This window comes from Diabrotica undecimpunctata, chromosome 1, assembly GCF_040954645.1.
Source record: "Diabrotica undecimpunctata isolate CICGRU chromosome 1, icDiaUnde3, whole genome shotgun sequence".
Taxonomy (NCBI): Eukaryota; Metazoa; Arthropoda; class Insecta; order Coleoptera; family Chrysomelidae; genus Diabrotica; species Diabrotica undecimpunctata.
This window is the reverse complement of record NC_092803.1, coordinates 136,313,516-136,332,768: the sequence shown is the minus strand read 5'-3', so window position 1 is coordinate 136,332,768 and position 19,253 is coordinate 136,313,516. Positions and strand designations below refer to the sequence as shown.

General features: G+C 32.3%; 2 protein-coding genes across 3 annotated transcripts in view; both read left to right on the top strand.

Moving 5' to 3' along the window:
• Positions 1 to 19,253, top strand: part of LOC140432095 (paired box protein 6 homolog) — a 159,226-nt gene that overhangs the window by 7,814 nt on the left and 132,159 nt on the right. The gene's annotated exons all lie outside the window — the stretch shown is intronic.
• LOC140432086 (uncharacterized) lies at positions 8,356 to 11,300 on the top strand. Its single transcript, XM_072519930.1, has 3 exons — positions 8,356 to 8,483; positions 8,868 to 9,020; positions 9,275 to 11,300. The coding sequence occupies exons 1-3, from the start codon at positions 8,457 to 8,459 to the stop codon at positions 11,285 to 11,287; spliced, it is 2,193 nt and encodes a 730-aa protein (XP_072376031.1). The 5' UTR covers positions 8,356 to 8,456; the 3' UTR covers positions 11,288 to 11,300.

The window sequence follows — 19,253 nt, the reverse complement described above, 5'->3', positions numbered from 1 at the left end:
AGCCAATTATAATAAATATAAAAACCCTTTCTATTTTATTCAGACCTTTCACGATGGTGAATATAAGAAAGTTTGTCAAAAAAATATAGTTAGATCAACAGACTTAGCAATTTGTGGTAATAATTTTGATCATACCGACACACACTAACACACACATACACATCAAAAATGCTTTCAACTCCGCTAACTCGAATTGCATTATGCGAGCTCTTACCGAAATGAGCTACCAGCATATATAAGAAGAAAAGTGAAAAGGTACTCCACTGATCAACTTTTAAAGTCTGACACAAAGTCTGGTCCGAAGGAATATAGAATTCCACAAAGGGAGCCTAACACAGGACTCTGTGCTAGGCTTCCTCTTGTGGAATATTATGTATGATGTATTGATAAAGCTGAATTTGCCAAGAAATGCTAGGCTCGTGGCATATGCAGAAGACGGGCTGTGGTGATCATCGCGAGACACATTGGGAAAATAAATATGATCAACATCATCTTCGAGAGAATATGCCAGTGGTATACAAGCAACATAGTAAATTTAAAACTAGAGGAGAACAAAACTGAGGCAGTGCTTATTACTAGTTAACGCGGAGCATTGGAAAAGATGAAATCTTTTTGATTTCAAAGTGATGATTGATACCAGACTTAGCTTTAAGCAGCAGGTGGAGCATGTAGGTGGCCCAAAACAAAGCAGGAGGACGTTACTCTCTTCAGTATACCAAATTTTATTTTGAACAGTTAAATGGCATGATTATTGCGTAACTTATTATTAATTACAAACAAAAAATATCTCTTTGAAAAATAGTTATAAATAATTTAGTATCCTCAAGAATTAGAAAAAGGCAAGGAACATTATAATTATATCTACGTCAATATTTGGCAAGCAAGTGAATTTTATGCCTTGAGGATACCTAAACATGAAGTTACTAGGTTTTTGATCGTGATCACTTCAAATCTAAGAATAGAATTTATCAGAAATATAATCTACATATAAAATAAATTGTACGTTATTTATACGTATATATTATCCTGTATTTTTATACTCAGTCAAACTAAACCTCCATAAATAAGAAGGTACAGTGAACTGGGGTCATAAATCGACTTCTAAAGATTTCGTTATCACAGTTTAGTCAATAAAACTTATACTCACGAAACAGGTGTATTCAGATAATGCTATTACGCCCTCAATAAGGCACTTGACTTCGGTCCGTACAACAGGTAGTTGGGATGACACGCCCACAATAAATTGCGGTCTTCCTAACGTAATCTCTTAGATTGTCTTAGGCCGACGAAAAGAGGCAGCTAGACCGGAGTAGTACAGGTAGTTGAGATAAAATGAAGATGACTGATGATCGAGGTGAACGAACGTAGCGGTGAATGTTTGAATAGTGTACACGTATGAACGGTGTAAACTATGAACGGTGTAGAATATGAACGGCGTAGAATCTGAACGGCGTAGAATCTGAACGGCGTAGAATCTGAACGGCGTAGAATCTGAACGGCAAACAGAAGTGACTTCAATTGGAAGACGTCTGTTTGACAAAAGAGAAAATAATTAATATAAGACACACTGTGTAAAGATAAATAAGGGTGAATCCACTTACCGCCGATTGTCGAAGATAAGACCGCTTGCCCCAGGAACCAACTTGGAAATAAACATCGGATTGTGAACTTAGAAGGGCTTAGACAAGCGAAGGTTGAAAATAGGGAGGGCATATTGGCTGAAGGATGCCACGCGAAATTGACATTAAATAGCCGGGCTACTGGGGTTCATTTTCATAGCGTTTACCAATGGAAAGTAAACTTTCTACGAAAAACAACTCTTCTGTTTTTCTGAGATAAATAGTTAGTATTAACATACGAAGTATTTATTTGGACTGACACTATCGGAACCCACGAAGCACGGAGGAATATCGCATTGATATCTCGTCTGAGCAACGGAGTCAACTACAACTACATTGTGCTTTGATTAAATTGTGTTAGAGAACAGCATGTGTCGATGGTAATTACAGGTGGATTCCGGAACAACGGGCTGGTGGGCACATTGTCTTATACCACAGATAAATGTTTGGCTAAACCCCAAACATGGCGAGTTTATTCACTATCTGGCGCAGATACTTTTAGAACATGTCTGCTTTTGAGTATATATTTATCGCTTTAAACATGACGATTTTCCAGAGCAGTCCACCCTCTGGGTCTATAAAAACGCGAAGAACAGGCAGCATATTTATGTCAATAATGCCAGCGGTCGTTTTATTCGAGTCTGAACTTGTTTAGCTGACAAGTGCCAGTCCAGCTTTGACTGTTGGTTGATGTACGTGTTGTGCAACAGTGGGTAAACGAAGTAGAAAAATCGACAATTATTGCTTTGTAAATCGATAATTTTGAGAACTTGCTTTAAAAGATACTGAAAATTCGGGTAATAACGATATTCATTTTTGAAATATATATGAATCTTTTGAAATCCACTTCTTTTCATTTTTTTTTTCGTAGTTCACTATATTTCGTATTTTTTATTTATCAGGTGACGAATCTGAAACTCCTTTTTTCACTTTATTTCGATCTTGACTCCACGGTTTTGCCAATCATTGATGAAGAAATACTATTCAGTTTAGATTTTTCTTAGACATAGAAGCGTTTTCAGACATATTTTCTTAGAAAATAGCGTTGCCCAAACCCAAAGCAAATAACAATTTTAAATTCCTACCAATTAAAATCATTTCAAAGAAATTGTCTACGAGGAATGTTTTCGGATCAACCAAGCTGTTCCATATCACTCTTACCCGATGATGCCTTACAGGAAGAAATAGAAGGTGCTAACGCTACAGCCAGAATTTCATTTGATTCTATAAAAACAAACCAGAATAAGTTATCAAAAGATTTGTAACAGGAACAGAACAATATTTCATTTAAACATTTGGACGGATTTTTTTAATATCGAAAACTCAGCTGAAACCCAACTAGCCAATACTGACGATATCCAGGAAAATGAGGTTAAAGCTAATCAAAATATTCTAGAATTTAAGTGGATGCAATCAATTGGAACTCATTACAAGTTTAAATACTCTGCAGAAGGTGGATTATATGGCAAATACGCCGCAATACATATAAATAATTTTCCGCCCTATAAGTGCTTTCGTACTTTCGTTGATCATGAAATTATAAGAGGATATTGTTAATCAAACAAACTTATATTCAACTTAAATAATATGTGATTTCAACGATATAAACAATGATTTAAGACTACACAGATGGGCTACAACCGACAAAAAAGAAATAATTAGATTTATTGGTATAGTAGCTTGTATGGGTCTGGTAAAAATGCCTTCTTTGGGGAAGTATTGGAGCAAGACGACCTATATATGAATGCTGTTATATCAAAAATCTTCTTCTTCTTCTCGCGACTAGGATTACTCCTGTTTGTCTGCCTCTTATTCTGTTTCAGTCGTTGTTGACTGTACATTATCTTTCCACCTTTTTGGCGGCCTTCCAACGGGTCTTCTGCTATACGGCTTGTTGTTTTTACAGATGTTCGCTAATCTATCTGGTCCAATTCGGTTTACATGTTCGTTCCAGTTTTTTTTTTCTTGTTTTTATCCACCTCTTAATATTTTGAATTTTGCATTGTTTGCGTATACTTCTGTTGGTTTGTCTGTCTCTTAATGATATGCCCGCTATTGATCTTAATACTTTCATCTCGATATTGTTGATTTGTTGTTTCGTCTTTCTTGTATCGGTCCTTGTCTCCGCTGCATATGTTAGGATTGGTCTTACTGTTGTCTTGTATACTTTCATTTGGTTTTCCGTGGTCAGATATTTGTTTCTCCATATGGTTTCTCGGAGGCAACCACTTACTCTTGCTGCTTTTAAAGAAGGTAACGCTTCTGTACCAACTAACATTGTAATTACCCTTTCAAAAGACCTAATTAAATCAAGACAAACTGTTATTGCTGATAACTATTATACAAGTCTTAAACTAATAAATGTTTGTTGGACAATGAAACACATTATATTGGTATATTGAGGGCTAACTGTCGTGGAAATCCGAAAGAAATCATAAAAAGCTACGCAGTAGTATGGTTTATAAACCGTAGGCAATATTTGAATATAACGAAGTTAAGTCATCGATTAATCAAGCTGAGCAGATGACCTCTTATAATTCACACTTACGAAAATCACTAACGTGATATCAAAAACTAGCGACAAAATTCAATACCGGCTTCAATATCCTCTATTATGTCTTGAAAAATTTCCTCAGAATATATGTTGAACAGCAGAGATCATAGTATACATCTTTGTTGGACCCCACATTTGATTTTAATATCATCAGATTCTCCTGCCTTTGTACGGATAGACGATGTTTGATTGCAGTAAAGATTGCTAATAATTCTTAGAACAGAGGTGTTTATTCCAAGATTTGTTAATATCTCCACAAGCTTGTTGTACTTTACTGTATCAAACGCTCTATGATAATCAATGAAACATGCATAAATATCGCAAGTCACATCTCTACATCGTTGAAGTAGCACTTCTATGCTAAAGAGAGCCTCTCTTGTACCCACTACGTTCCGAAACCCAAACCCAAACGGTATACGGCTGATTTTTTCTTCGCATATCCTATATATGTTATATATTATAGACTATGAATATAGTCTATGTGTTACGCATCGTCTATAGATGTTAGTCCACTTAGTCAAAATGTAAGATATATACTAATATACTTTCTACCTGTTGGTAGTTTTACTATGTTTATAATCTATTCCGCTATATTTTTCTTCATATTCATCTAAACGTTTCGGAAAAAAATTCCACGATTTAAAAATTTTTCTTGGTTCTTTTACTGATTACCTGTTGGTGTTTTTAATAAGTATATTTTGTGCTGGATCCTATTTTTTTGGTTTTTTGAATTCAATCTTTTATTTTTTCTTTCAACAGTCTCTTCAATTCTTAATACTTTTGTGTTTGGTTATTTCCCGCCTCTTATTTTTTATCTTCCTATTCTGCTTTCTCTATTTATTTTTCTTCCTCATTTTTATTTGTATAGTTATCAATATCAAATATAAGTAATTCCTATGGGATTTTTTTATTGTGTGTTAATATTATATATTTGTTTTAAAATACTTACAATGCGGACTGGTTGTCTACGTTCTAAAAAGCCCGTCATTTAATAAATTACGACTCTTTATATAGTAGCAGAAGTTTAAGTAATTAATCGTCGGAAAATGGCGAGAGATTAATAAAATATAAGGTTGGTAGCAATGCAAGAGCAAAATCGAGCGTGGCATATATGGCCACGCAATTTGTCATGAGTTTTTATAATTGTGCAGACATTTTAATTGTGTCAGTTTTTATTGCCGGTAATATCGCTAATTGATATCAATTATCAAGATTTACAGGTTCTCCAAGTTGGTTCGATTCATTTCAACGATATATAAATATTAATTATTGACAAACATTGTGCGAGTTTCTTAAATATACAAAAAGTCAAATTAATTATCATTCTTAATTGATTTATGAGGAACTGACTTTTATTAATATTGACCGCGACGTTCCTGAGAGATTTCTCCTCAGAACGCAGAAAAAAAATTGCCGAGTTCTCTGAAACCGATTGAACATTTCCCGTGTTTTTTATTACCCGTGAGGGCATGTTTGGATATGATGTAAAAAGCAACAATTAAAGCAGTTTTTATTTTTTGTTTGTGCTAAATACGGAACTAAATATAAATTATTAATCTGCTAAGTGCATCTCAATTCAAAGAGATATGAAAGAAACTTTTAAAGATTTTTTCCGAAAAAAATAAATAGAATAAAAGGAATAAAATTATTTGCTATCAAGTTAAAAAATGTTAACGGTCAGGTAAGGTCGTGTTACTCTCTCCGATCGGTTTTGTTCATAGGATTTTAATCTGTTTTGTGTTTATTGATAGACCTATTTATTTAGCGTGTGATTTAAATTTCATATATTCCTACGTATTCTCGTCTGTTGGTTTGATTCTGCTTATGATATTTATGTCATCTGCATATGTCGCTGGTTGCGACCATAGCCTAGTATTATTTAAAATAAGACTCATCCTGAAATACTTCACACAGAAAAAGAATAATACATACAGAATAGTACATAATACACTTCTAGTGTAAGTATTTTATCCATTAATTATTTTACTTTATAAAAAGTTGTAATTCGAAATTAAAGTCAAATTAACTTTAGTTTTACTTTATTTTAGGTTGAACAGGATATTGTAACATGTTTGAGAAGGAATATAACGGCTACGCTGAGAGAATATCATGTAAGAATTTAGTTGCATTGTTATATTATTTGTGTGTTACTTTTTTTTATTTTTGCAGGGCTAGAAAGAAGTTTTTAACTGAGGCTGAGTTAAATATAAAATTCTTAATGAAGACCCAGAAATAGAAACTAGTGAAATAGAATATTCCGATGAATCTGAGACAGATAAAGAAATAATACACCATGATGACCACAATTCTGAATCTGAACAAGAACAGAATGACCACGACAGAGCCAGTAACTTCGAGGATAATACTGCAGTAAGTACGACTGCTGTCGAATCTTTTCAAGGTAAAGATAAAAAAACTGCATGGCGTAAGACTCCGCTGTCGTCGCAATCAAAAATTAAAAAGAAAAATATTATCAAAATACTTCCAGGACCAAAGGCAGTGGCTTCAAAAGTGACCTCCGAACTTTCAGCTTTTGAAAAAATTATAGATTCTGATATATTAGAGAACATCGCAGTGTTGCCAATCGGCGCATAATTATGCGATTTGCGCATAATTTAATTCCCAGCGCATAATTTTCGCATCCTTCATAAAATCGCACAATTTCGCATAATCCAGCTAAGCAAAAGAAAAAGCCAAGGCCAAGCCACAGCTTACAACGTTTATAAGAAGAGTCCGCGTCTTCTTTTTTCCTTTAAAAAAAGATGTTTGTACTGACCTGACATTTTATAGTTATACAGCATTAACTTTAGCAAATAAAAATTACTTTATGGAAGAAAATTTCCATTCTATGGCGGCATTATATCGAAAATAAATTTACAACATGTAAAAATTGATTTTCGGCCACCTGAGTCACCTTCATTAAGAGTGGTTTAGGGTTAACCCGGGAGTGGACGGGTGGTCTGAAAAAGTCACCTGTGGAGTCCATCAGGACCAAAATTTAAATGACTTACAAATTTCAGATAACATTCACATAATGTTTTTAAGTATTTTGTCGGTTTACGTGTCTATTACTTAAGGACCTTATGTTATTCTATTTTTGTTGTTTTATTTTTCAAAAAATATAGGAATTAATCTAAAACCTTTAATTTTCTGCTTTGTTTAACTTTTATTAGCACTTGGTAAACAAATGTTTTCCAAAATTCCTACAGATGTTTTATTAAAATACAAATATTAACCTACACAAATTTGGTTATAACAATAAACAGAAAAATTCTCTGCTCAAAATACAACTTTGAATTTTACTCCAAATTGTTCTCTGTGCATTCAGAGCAACATGCTACAATGTTCTCCATACACAACCAGGACAGACAAAATGTGCAAAAATATCGCGTTTTCTATCTTTTTTAGTATTTGCAATTTCTTTTTTTTATTGGTGGTCATTTCTAATGGGCCTGGTATAGGGGTATTTGATAAGTGTAATGCTGGTTGTTGTACAACTCAAGCTAAATGAGGGTTCAAAGCTTTCCTCATATTTTATTTTGTCATATTCCTAAATCTTTCAAATATTTTTCAGCAATGTTTAAATTCTTCTGAATTGTTTTTTTTATAATTCGAACGAATTGACAGCAGCAACATTCATGAGGCCATAGAATAATACCATAGGTTAACATCTAGAAGTGTATCTAACAAAATTATAGGAATCTCTATTCCTTACTTTGTCAGATCATAAAATGTAATAATTTCTATATATGTAATAATTTGTAAGAAACCGAAAAAAACTGCATAACAAGTATATGAATCTCAATTTCCCATAGTAACAGGAGTAGGAGGGTGAGGTCTGCCAAGACATATTAAATATCTCAAAACCAAAAAATAAATTTGTTTTAAAAATTTCACCATTATTTGGAGGGAGCAATTATTGAAAGGTACTGAAAAGGAAAAGGTCATTTGTATAATATAAATAACATTTACATTAAAATCATTTTTCATTCTTTGTAGTAAGAATCTAACTATAAAGTGCCCTGTTATTCCCCAAGCAAATATTTCTCACCAGAAAAATCCCCCTATCTGACAATACCCAATCAATACACATTGAAGGAAAGGTTTCACATATATTTGAGTAGGTAGGTACTTCACATTTGTATTTACAGGGATTTCACATTAAATTACATATATAAATATAAGGCACAAATTGAAAAAAAAAATTAATTATTCAAGTGTACTTCTTCAACTGTTACTTTGTGTGTTGTGTTTGTGCAAAGAAACTAAAAAATATATAGAAAATGGATAAGTGGCTTTTCAGTTTTAAGGTAAATATAAAAAATAGTTAAAAGTTACAATCATTTATATATATATATATATATATATATATATATATATATATATATATAATAGAGAAATCACATAAGCATTAACCATAACTAAATTTGTACCTTCTAGGATGCATGTTCAATAGTTTAAAATAATTATTTTTTGTTCACATCAAAAAATCATTTCCTATACAATAATTAATGGTACTTATTGGTTTTTTTAAGTACCATATAGTTTACAATATCTTTATGCTTCTTCAAAAATCAAAATTACCAACATATACCTGCTGTGAATGAGAGGTAAAAGTTCAGTAGATTTTGTATAGATCTTTTAAGCTTCTTAAAATTAAATTTTGTGTTTTAATAAAGCAAATTGTTTTTTAGAGTAAACATCAGGAAACAGAGACAAATAAGCAGAAAGATTCCCCAGTACCACTTGATGTAGAAAAGCCAGGTTGCAGTCATCAAGTTGAAGGCTCCCCTATTTATCCTGCTCCCACACATTCTCATATTATGAGTGACAATGGCGATACTATGGTAATGTATTGAAGCAATTGATAATTTTATAAAAATTACATAAAAACACAGACTTCATATCGTATTTATTTATTAAAATTATATAGATAATATAATTAAATTAAACTATAAACTACAAATATCAGATATAATTACAGAAATTAGGTATAATATGAGAAAGATTTAAAACTACTACAGTAGTGAAATACATTTGTATTTGACTTTGACTAATATTTTATTGATTTACACCATCTAAATTATGATTATATTTTTAGAATGATCCTACACCAGCAAAAAAGAAAATAAAAATAGAGAAAGCATCAAAGAGTGAAAAAAAGAAGACTTTTAACAGCTCTTGGAAAAGTGTACCACAGTTTAAGAATTGGTTAGAAAAATCAATAAAACAACCATCATCTGAGGGTAATGAGTACGCCTATTGCAAGGTATGTGATTGTGATATTGTAGCTCATAAAAGTGTATTACTAAAACATTCAATAAGTGAAAGGCATAAATTAAATTGGACAAAAGTGGCGAGCAATACTAAACTCACTGAATTGTATAAACCAAATGCTGATGATGTAGCTGTAAAAACGGCAGAGTTAAAGTTATGTGCCTTGTTGGCAAGCAATAACCTGCCATTTTTATTAGTAGACACCCTAACTCCTTTAATTCAAAATATATGTTATGACTCGAAAATTGCTAAACAATTACACTTAAAACGAACCAAAGCTAAGTCAATTATTTGCAATAACTTGGGGTATAATTTTCTTGAAGAACTATATATTAAATTAAGGGAGCCAGGATGTTTTTTTTCTTTGGTTATGGATGAAACTACTGATATTTCAGTAAAAAAGCAATGTGCATTCACTACTATAATTTATGAAAATAATTCAACCAAAACACAATTTTTTGATCTTGTCGAGGCTCATGGATCAACAGCTAGTGATTTATATGGTATTCTAAAGAACTGTTTAACTTCAAAGAATATTCCACTGACTAATTTTGTAGGGTTTTCATCAGATACCACCAATGTTATGGTTGGAGAGTTTAACTCTGTATTTTCCAAGTTAAAAGAAGAATTTCCACACATAGTATGCATTAGATGCTCATGTCATATGGCACATTTAGCTACATCAAAAGCCTGTTTAAAATTACCTAGGCATGTGGAAGATCTGCTACGGAACATAGGCAGTCATTTTAATAGGAGTGCTTTGAGGAGACACAAATTTATAGAGTTCCAAAATTTTTTTCAAGTGAAAATTCACAAGATACTCTCTCCAGCCATAACAAGATGGTTATCTATTAAAGAATGTGTCGATAGAGTACTTGAGCAATATGAGCCACTTAGAGCATATTTGACAGAGTATGTATTTGAAGACCCGTCAATTACAACAGAAACAATGTTGGAAACCATGTCAAATTTGTTCACACCGGTGTATCTAGAGTTTATGTCATATTCTTTAGGACTAATGACAGATTTCAATTTACTCTTTCAGTCAGAAAAACCACTTCTTTGTAAGGTTCAGCCACAAACTGAAACTCTGTTGAGAACGCTGTGTTCTAATTTTATAAAGATGTCTGTAATAAAAAGAACCAACGACATATTTAGACTTAACCATGAAAACCCTACAAATTTTGTTAGTTTACATGATATTTATATAGGAGTTGCTGCAACAGAAAGCTTGAAAGAATTAAAAAAAAAGCCAAATTTGAACCAAAAAGAATTTGATAGTTTTTTTAAATGTATTTTAGAATTCTATATAGAGTTAGTTAGTAATATTAAAAATCGATTCACCTTTAACGACCCTATCTATAAAATAATTTCAATATTGGATCCCAAAATTGCACAAAGCTTTGAAATAAAATCATTACAATGTGTAACTAATCAATTCCCTATTTTAAAAGAATATGTTAATATTCAGGAGTTAGATAATGAATGGAGAAGACACGCTTTATTAGACTTTGAAAAATTAAATTTAAATTCAGATGACTGTGAGCAATATTGGTCTCAAATATTTAATTTAAAAAATGATGCTAATGCTTTTTTATTTCCGAATTTAAAAAAAACGCTACAGCTACTTTTTGTTTTGCCATTCTCTAATGCTAGTGTAGAACGTATATTTAGTGATTTGTTTAACATAAAAAGTGACAAACGGAATTTATTAAACTCTTCAACAGCAAAGGCTATTTTGGCAACCAAAGCAGGAGTTGAAAAGAATGGCGGTTGCTTAAAATTCATACCATCCAAAAAAATGCTAGGCCATAATACATGGAAAGACAATCAGTAGCTTGTATTTTAATATAGTATGTTTCTACTTTAAGTATACCTATGTTTTTGTTTTAATAGAATAATTTACATTAGTTTAAGATATTTAATCTGTTGTTTACTTGTAAGTACCATTCATAACTGATTATTAAAGCTAAAATATTACAAATGATGTATATTTTTCAAAATATCCTATTTTCCTGATAATATTTTAAGTAAAGAAAATAACTTGGCAAATAATTTGCAAACTTTTATGTCTTCAGTTTCTGAGGAAGACAAATTAGTTGAACATGTTCTTTTTGTATTCACATTTTACCGATCTGAGGTATATGCAACAGTTTTCAATTGCAAAGGTACATTTTCTTTGCTGATATGAATAACAGGAGTATCATTGTTATCCTCAAAAGCACATAAGTAAACTCCTTCCACAATAAGTTGTCTCTAGGAAACATAGAAAAATACCATGGAGGAACTAGACAGGTTCATCAATTGCTCATGACACAGGACACAGTACATAAGGTATTCTGAAATAAAATAAAAAAAAGTTAAACTACATAATTATAAAAAAAGTATTACAAATATGTAGGAAAGAGTCATAATTATAATTTTTATTGTATTCAGTTTCCATAGATATTTTACTAGAACCTTGCAGTTCCCAGTTGCCACTTTAAGAGCATATTTTCATATGCCTATGATGATGGAATAGTTCTTATTCTTAGTACCATATAAGCATTAAAAAGTGAACAGGTTCCACAATCAAATGAATTGTAGTTAAATAGGATAAAAATATATATAATTATGTACTCACCTATTAAAATTAATCCAGTCTAGATGCGCCATATTCTTGTTTTTAAGTTATAATATAACCATCAAGGGCAAGGGTGTACCAGTATCACACACTTTTTTTGGGCATTTCGCATTTTAAGGCACTCTAACCTAGCCAAGCTTTTATATGACAGTTAACATACTCTTAAATCAACAAATAAAAATTAAACCTCAATCCTACTTATTTTCTTTTCAGTTTCTTGTTTATTTTGTTTACCATCATTTACCATTTTGTTTATTTGTTTTGTGACTGTGACACGCTTTCAATCCATTTTCAATCATGATTTTCAATCACTATTACAATGACAACTGACAGGACGTGACAGATGACAGTAAGGACATAAAAATAAGGTTTGTTTGATGTTTGTTGATTGCTTCACACGTTTTACAACACAGCGCATAATTTTGGACAAAATCGCATAATTTTTGACAGGGAGGTGCATCTTTCCATGCCCAGCCATTGGTAACACTGGAACATCGTACAATTTACTAATTTGTACATTGATAGTAAAAAAGAATCTGTTTAATATAAAAGAGAACGAGATATGAAACATACTTCAAAAAGTGAAATAATGGCGTTACTGGGAGTGCTTTACCTCCTAGGCACTAAAAAGGCTAACCATACTAACGCACTTGAACTTTGGACATCTGATGGAACAGGTATAGAAATTCTTAGAGCTGTAATCAGTTACAAAAGATTTTTATTTTTGTTACGTTCAATGCGCTTTGATGACAAAACCACAAGACATGAACGGAAAATATATGACAAATTTGCACCAATTAGAAAAATATTGGACGCATTTGTTAGTAACTGTAAAAATTCCTATAATCTTGGTGAATTTGTTACAATAGACGAAAAACTAGAGGGATTCAGAGGACGTTGTAGTTTCATCCAGTATTTACCAAATAAACCAGCAAAATACGGTATCAAGCTGTTCATTTTGGGCGATGCACAAACTTACTTTGTTGGAAATTTAGAGGTTTATTGTGGACGGCAACCTGAAGGGCCTTATGCTGTATCAAACTCTCCCAGTGATATTGTAGATAGGCTTATTGATTATATAAAAGGTTCAAATCGCAATTTGACAACCGATAATTGGTATACCAGTTATCCTTTAGCTATTTTCCTTTTGGAAAATAAAATAACTACAATTGGCACTTTGAGAAAAAACAAAAGGGAAATACCTATTGCATTTTTACCCCAAAAACAAAAAGAAGTGGGAACGTCACTCTTTGGATTCCAGAAAAATGTCACTTTGGTTTCATTTGTTCCAAAAAAAAGTAAGTCGATCATACTTTTATCCACGATGCATGACACTGCCACCGTAGACGTTGAAACTAAAAAACCAGAAATTATTCTAGATTATAATGCCACAAAAGGCGGTGTGGATACTATTGACCAAATGTGTGCATCATATTCTGTAAAAAGAATAACCAGAAGATGGCCACTAATTATATTTTTTTCTCTAATGGATATGGCGGGTATCAACGCGCAGGTGTTGTTTTGTGGCAATAAAACAAATCCCAAAATATGTCGCCGAATTTTTCTAAAGAATTTAAGCTTGAGTTTAATGAAAGTACATCTTTCAGAAAGAGCGACAATCTTCCTCAGGATATTTTCTTCACATGATTTATATTTCTAATGAAATATAAATCATGTGAAGAACCTACTAGAACAGAAGTGCAAAGCTCTAGAAAACGTGGACGTTGTGCAATATGTCCAGGCTCAAAAAATTCCAGCACAACAGTTAGATGTGGGCTATGTAGAATATTTGTATGTAAAATGCATTCAGAAACCACAATTACCTGCGTAAAATGTAAGAACAATGAACGGCAGCAATCAGAAGAAATCGAGTGAAGTAACCCGTAGGTACATGTTTTATGTTTATTATTTTATGTAACAATAAACTATTTTTGTAAATCGTGGTTGTCATTTTGTTAAAACGCACTAAATTTGGCAAAATCAACTAAAATGTGTTTTGTGTACAAAATACACAGCGCGCCCGGTTATGAAACAGTAGTCGGCGCGCCTGCTGTAGGGTTAAAACTAATCCAAAAAATAATAAAATAAAACAGAATTCCTCAAGAATGGAGATCAAGTATACTAATACCTCTCTTCAAAAAGGCAGACAAATCGTACCCGGAAAATTACAGAGGAATTGATTTATTAAACACAACACTAAAATTAACAACCAAAGTGATAACAAATAAACTAAATGAAATTATAACACCAACAGAAGAACAACAATGTTTTATGTCGGGAAGATCTTGCACCGACGCTATATTAATAATGAGACAAGTGCACGAGAAATCATTAGAATACAATAAACCGGCATATCTATGTTTTGTGGACCTTAAAATGGCATTTGACTGGGTCAAATTAAAAGACATTATCCACTTATTGTACGCAAGAAAAAGATTGAAACTGAAGTGGAAAATCCAGTGAATAGAGCAAACAGAGCCGTAGGTTTTTTGAATGAAACAATATGGAGAAATAAAAATATCTGGAAAGAAATCAAAGGCAGAATTTACAAAACAGTCATCGGACCAATAATGATATACGCGGCAGAAACACGACCTGTATGGAGAGGACAAAAAGTATGCTAGAAACAGCGGAGATGAAAACACTTTGAAAAATTGATGGTAAGACACTATGGGACAGAACTAGAAGTACAGATAAACGACATAGATGCAAGGTGAAGAACGCACCCTATTTTAATCCTTGTGTTATTTGAAATGGATCTGCCATCTTACTTTGTGTATGTATCTGACCAGCGGTAAATCTAGACATTTGATTTGGGGAGGAGGGAAAACTTCCAATAAAACACTAACTAAAAGACATAAAAAAGATAAACCCAAACTACATAAAAGACATAAATAATATATTTTTAAGTTTCAACAATTTTTTTCTTTAATTTTGGACCTTGTTGGGGGGATGGGGTAATTGTTACTAGCATACGTTATTGTGGGGCAAATTATAGTTCTATATACCTTGATTTCCGCTATCTTTGATTAAAGTACCGTTGATAGGGGGTGATACGCTTTATTTTATGACATGACTATCGCTTCTTCTTCTACTTTTTATATAGACATGACTCTACCTGTTTTTCAATGTGCCTCCAGTAAGTTGTCGTTCCATCGTTTGCCTGGTCTTCCTACTGATCGTCTTTCTATTGGGAAACCGTTTCTTGCCGTCTTTACTACTCTATTTGTTGTTATTCGGGTTATATGATCGTGCCATTCTACTCTTCTATTTCTTACTCATTTTTTGATGTTCTCCGACTTGCATCTACGTCGTATATCTGTACTTCTAGCTATTTCCCATACCGTCTTGCCATCAATTTTTCTAAGTGTTTCCATCTCTGCTGTTTATAACATCCTTTTCTCCTGTCTGTGTCAGATCGTGTTTCTGCCGCGTATGTCATTAGTGGTCTGATGACTGTTTTGTAAATTCTGTCTTTCATTTCTTTCCCGATATTTTTATTTCTCCATATTGTTTCATTCAGTCAGCTTGCGGCTCTGTTTGCTGTATTCACTTGATCTTTCACTTCCGTTTCGAGCTTTCCGTAGCTAGATAATGTGATGCCTAGATATTTAAACTGCATCACTTGCTCTATTATCTGACCTTTCAGCTCCATTAGCTCCAATTTACATCTGAGTAAATTTGCTGTTGTAACTATGCATTTTGTCTTTTTTGGTGAAATTATCATGTTAAATTTTCTGGCGGTTATATTAAATTGGTGCAACATACGTTGTAAATCATCTTTACTTTGAGAGAGTAGTATTGCGTCGTCTGCATAGCAGATTATTTTAAGTTGTTTTTCTCTCATTTAGTATCCATTTTTAGTTCTTACTTTTTTTATTGTTTCATCCATAATCAGGTTAAACAATAGAGGACTGTAGCTGATACATCTTTTTCATAACTGTTTTTGACTATTATCACTATTCCTAAGTATCAAAATGTTTTTTTTTAATTTTTAGTCTTGGATTTATGGTAATTACCATTTATAGTAATTTATGGTAATATTTATGGTAAAGGTAATTAGATAGGGCTATCTGTACGACATAGAAATAACTTCTATTTAATATTTAATTATTATTTGCATGAAATTGTGAAACTGCAACAACATTCTCTGTCAAATAATTGGTTTAATCTTTTTGTTTCATTATATCCTAAAATTTCTTAGGCTGATCCCCATTTGCCTTTTATATTTTTTTTATATTTCTACGTTGTTATCAATTTATGCTTATTTACTTATATGCCTTTCCCGTAGTTACTCTCTTTTTAACTCCCGGTCCGCACAGGTGAAAAAAGTCCCAATAATTAATTTCTTAAATATTAAGATGGATTTACATTGGAAACATTAAGAAATTATTTAGTAATGACGTAGCTTTAACTATTTGGTTATAAAATATGTATAGTATCTAATTCAATCAATAAATAAGTAAACCTAACTTACTTTGTTCAACATAACCAGAATTTTTTATTCGACCTTCTATAATTAGTCAAATCAATTTGAACCACTCCCATATTGATTAATTAAATAAAAATTAAATTAAAATCTATCGATAAAAGAAAGCGACTGCTTGATTGCCGCCTTTAAAAAGCCATATTTCATAAACTCGTTTCTGCAGGTTTTGTCCTCAGTTGATGCGAGTATTATTATTCAACGCAGGACATATTTCTTAGAAAAAATATTCAAACAGGTCAGCAAATGCGAGGTTGTGTCAGTAAGTCAATTAGAACATATTTAAAAGGTAAACGATCGTTTGATTGTGGTTCTGGCACTTTCCTTTCCTCCATAATGTCCATATACGCTTAATGTCCTTCATTACAAACAATGTTTCTTTATAATTTACAGTTTTATCGCTCTTTGTTTTAAATATATTGTCAGTACAGTCTAGTTCAATAGAATATACCGGAATACGTTGGAACCAAGTTGGTACACAGTTAAACAATTCTAGATAAGTGAGCACTATAGTGTTCTATTATATAGATTTAAATATTTTGTTCTTTTATTTATGTCGCAATCAACTTTGGGAGTCGATATGTCTTTATCTTTAGTTGCCGTCTTCTTCCGAAAGTTGGCGATCAATATGATTAGTTAAACTCTGCTCACTGATGCTCCAAACGCTTTGCAGTTTTTTTTCTAAAAACTTGTATGATATGTCAAGCACGAGCTTTTTTTTCTACCTTAACTCACGTAAAAACAAAACATCAATACATAGTCACAAGCTAGCCATTGTAGAAGATAAAAAAACTTGTAGGATCTTCTCTTTCGTAAAAGACTTGAAAGATAGTTGTTGCAATTAGTGGGTAGAAGGTACAAATTCTTGCGTCTCAACTCGTAGTGCATGACTTACATATATCACGACTCAGAAAGTTTAAGTTATCTCATAAATATACGTTTAAATTATGTATATTTCTCGCAAATTTAGTGGTAGTTATAATATCGTTACAAGTTGCGGCGTATCTAGGCCAGAGATACCCAAGAACCCGGCAAAAAAGGTAAGGGCATATGCCTTATGAGCTCGTACAGTATTTACTGGTAAAGGTCTGTAGTAAAAAGATATCAAACTGCACTGGGGCGTGGAATATTATACAGATAAACTATCGTAGTTTTAGTTTCCGGTCATTTTCATTAGTTTTAGTGTTAGTCGTTACCTATTTTGGCCTTGAAATCACCCATTGTGATAAGTATTTCACGTTTTTTAACAGTTTTTAATACTAGTTCAATATGACCAAATCAAAATTATCACATTTCTTGGTAATAGCTACGGTCTCCAGCCCATAGATATAAACTGGTAGCACGCATATACCTTTTTCTTTAAGTTTATAGGAATGAAGATGTTAATGCTAGTTTACCGAAAGTGGTCGATGTTATAGTTTATTTTTATGAACGAGAGAGTAATTAGCATAATTTTAACTGGTAGCTCCGACCACTCCATGGGCGTGCTCAAGATTAATTGAAAAATTACTTTGAATAATTGTAAAAAATAAATGAATTATTTCAGTGTTATAAAGTGTTATGTGTATGTAAACAAAAGTGACCTCTTTTATCACACACTATATTAGAACTGACTGGCCTACATTAAAAAGGGTTTTAAAAAATTCACTTTTTTTTTTAATTTTTAAAAATTACAAAAGAGAAAAAGAGTTTTTAAAACCGTCTAAGGTATGTTAAATAGATTAATAAAAATATTAATATAAAACTTACAGCTACTTGTTACAAATCCAAATCAGATTCAGAAGATGAACTTTCAGAACCAAGATTTATAATAACTGGCTCGATCATTTTATCAGTAATATTGTCCAGCTTCCACATTTTTTCCTCTTCTTTAATAGTGTGATTTACTGCCTTTTCCCAGTTTTCAGGTTTTACATTATTTACGGCCTCCAAAAACAACTGTTTAACATCATGAATTTTAAAAGTGGTATTTTTTCTTGAAACTTCACTCTTTATCTGTGCCCATACCAGTTCAATCGGGTTTAATTCACAATGATATGGTGGGGATCTAAGTACTGTCATTCCACGATTTTTGGCAATTTCATCAATTTCGTATTTTTTAAATTTTTCTTTATAAAGGGCACACAACGAATAAAGTTCCTTTCTTATAGACCCGGGATGGTACGTAATATTTTTTGAACTCAGCCAATTCTGCAAGTCTTTTTTTAACCACTTGGTTGTGGGCAGTCCTTCTATAATTTTGGAGTGATAACTTGCATTATCCATTACTATTACACAGTTCTTAGGAAGAAGATCTATCATTTGTTCGAACCATTCTTGAAAGACATCAGCGTTCATGTCTTCATGGTAGTCACCGGTACGAGTTGATTCAAAAGTTAATAAACCACCTTCAACAAAACCGTCTGAACTGCCAATGTGTACTATTATTAGCCTGCGTCCCTTTCCTGATGGTGGGTTTAAACCAGTAGATAAGTTATTTACAAAAGCGTGCCTTTGACTTGTAACAGTTTCATCCTGCCAAAATTTATTTGGTGTATGACCCTCGTTGATTCATGTTTCATCAAGATAAAATATTTTTCTTTTTTGGTTTCTCATTTCCTTTATGGTTCTTAGAAAACGTCTTCTCCATATGACAATATCGCTTCTTTCTAATAAAATAGACTTTCTGGGATTCTTTTTCCAGCGGAAGCCTAT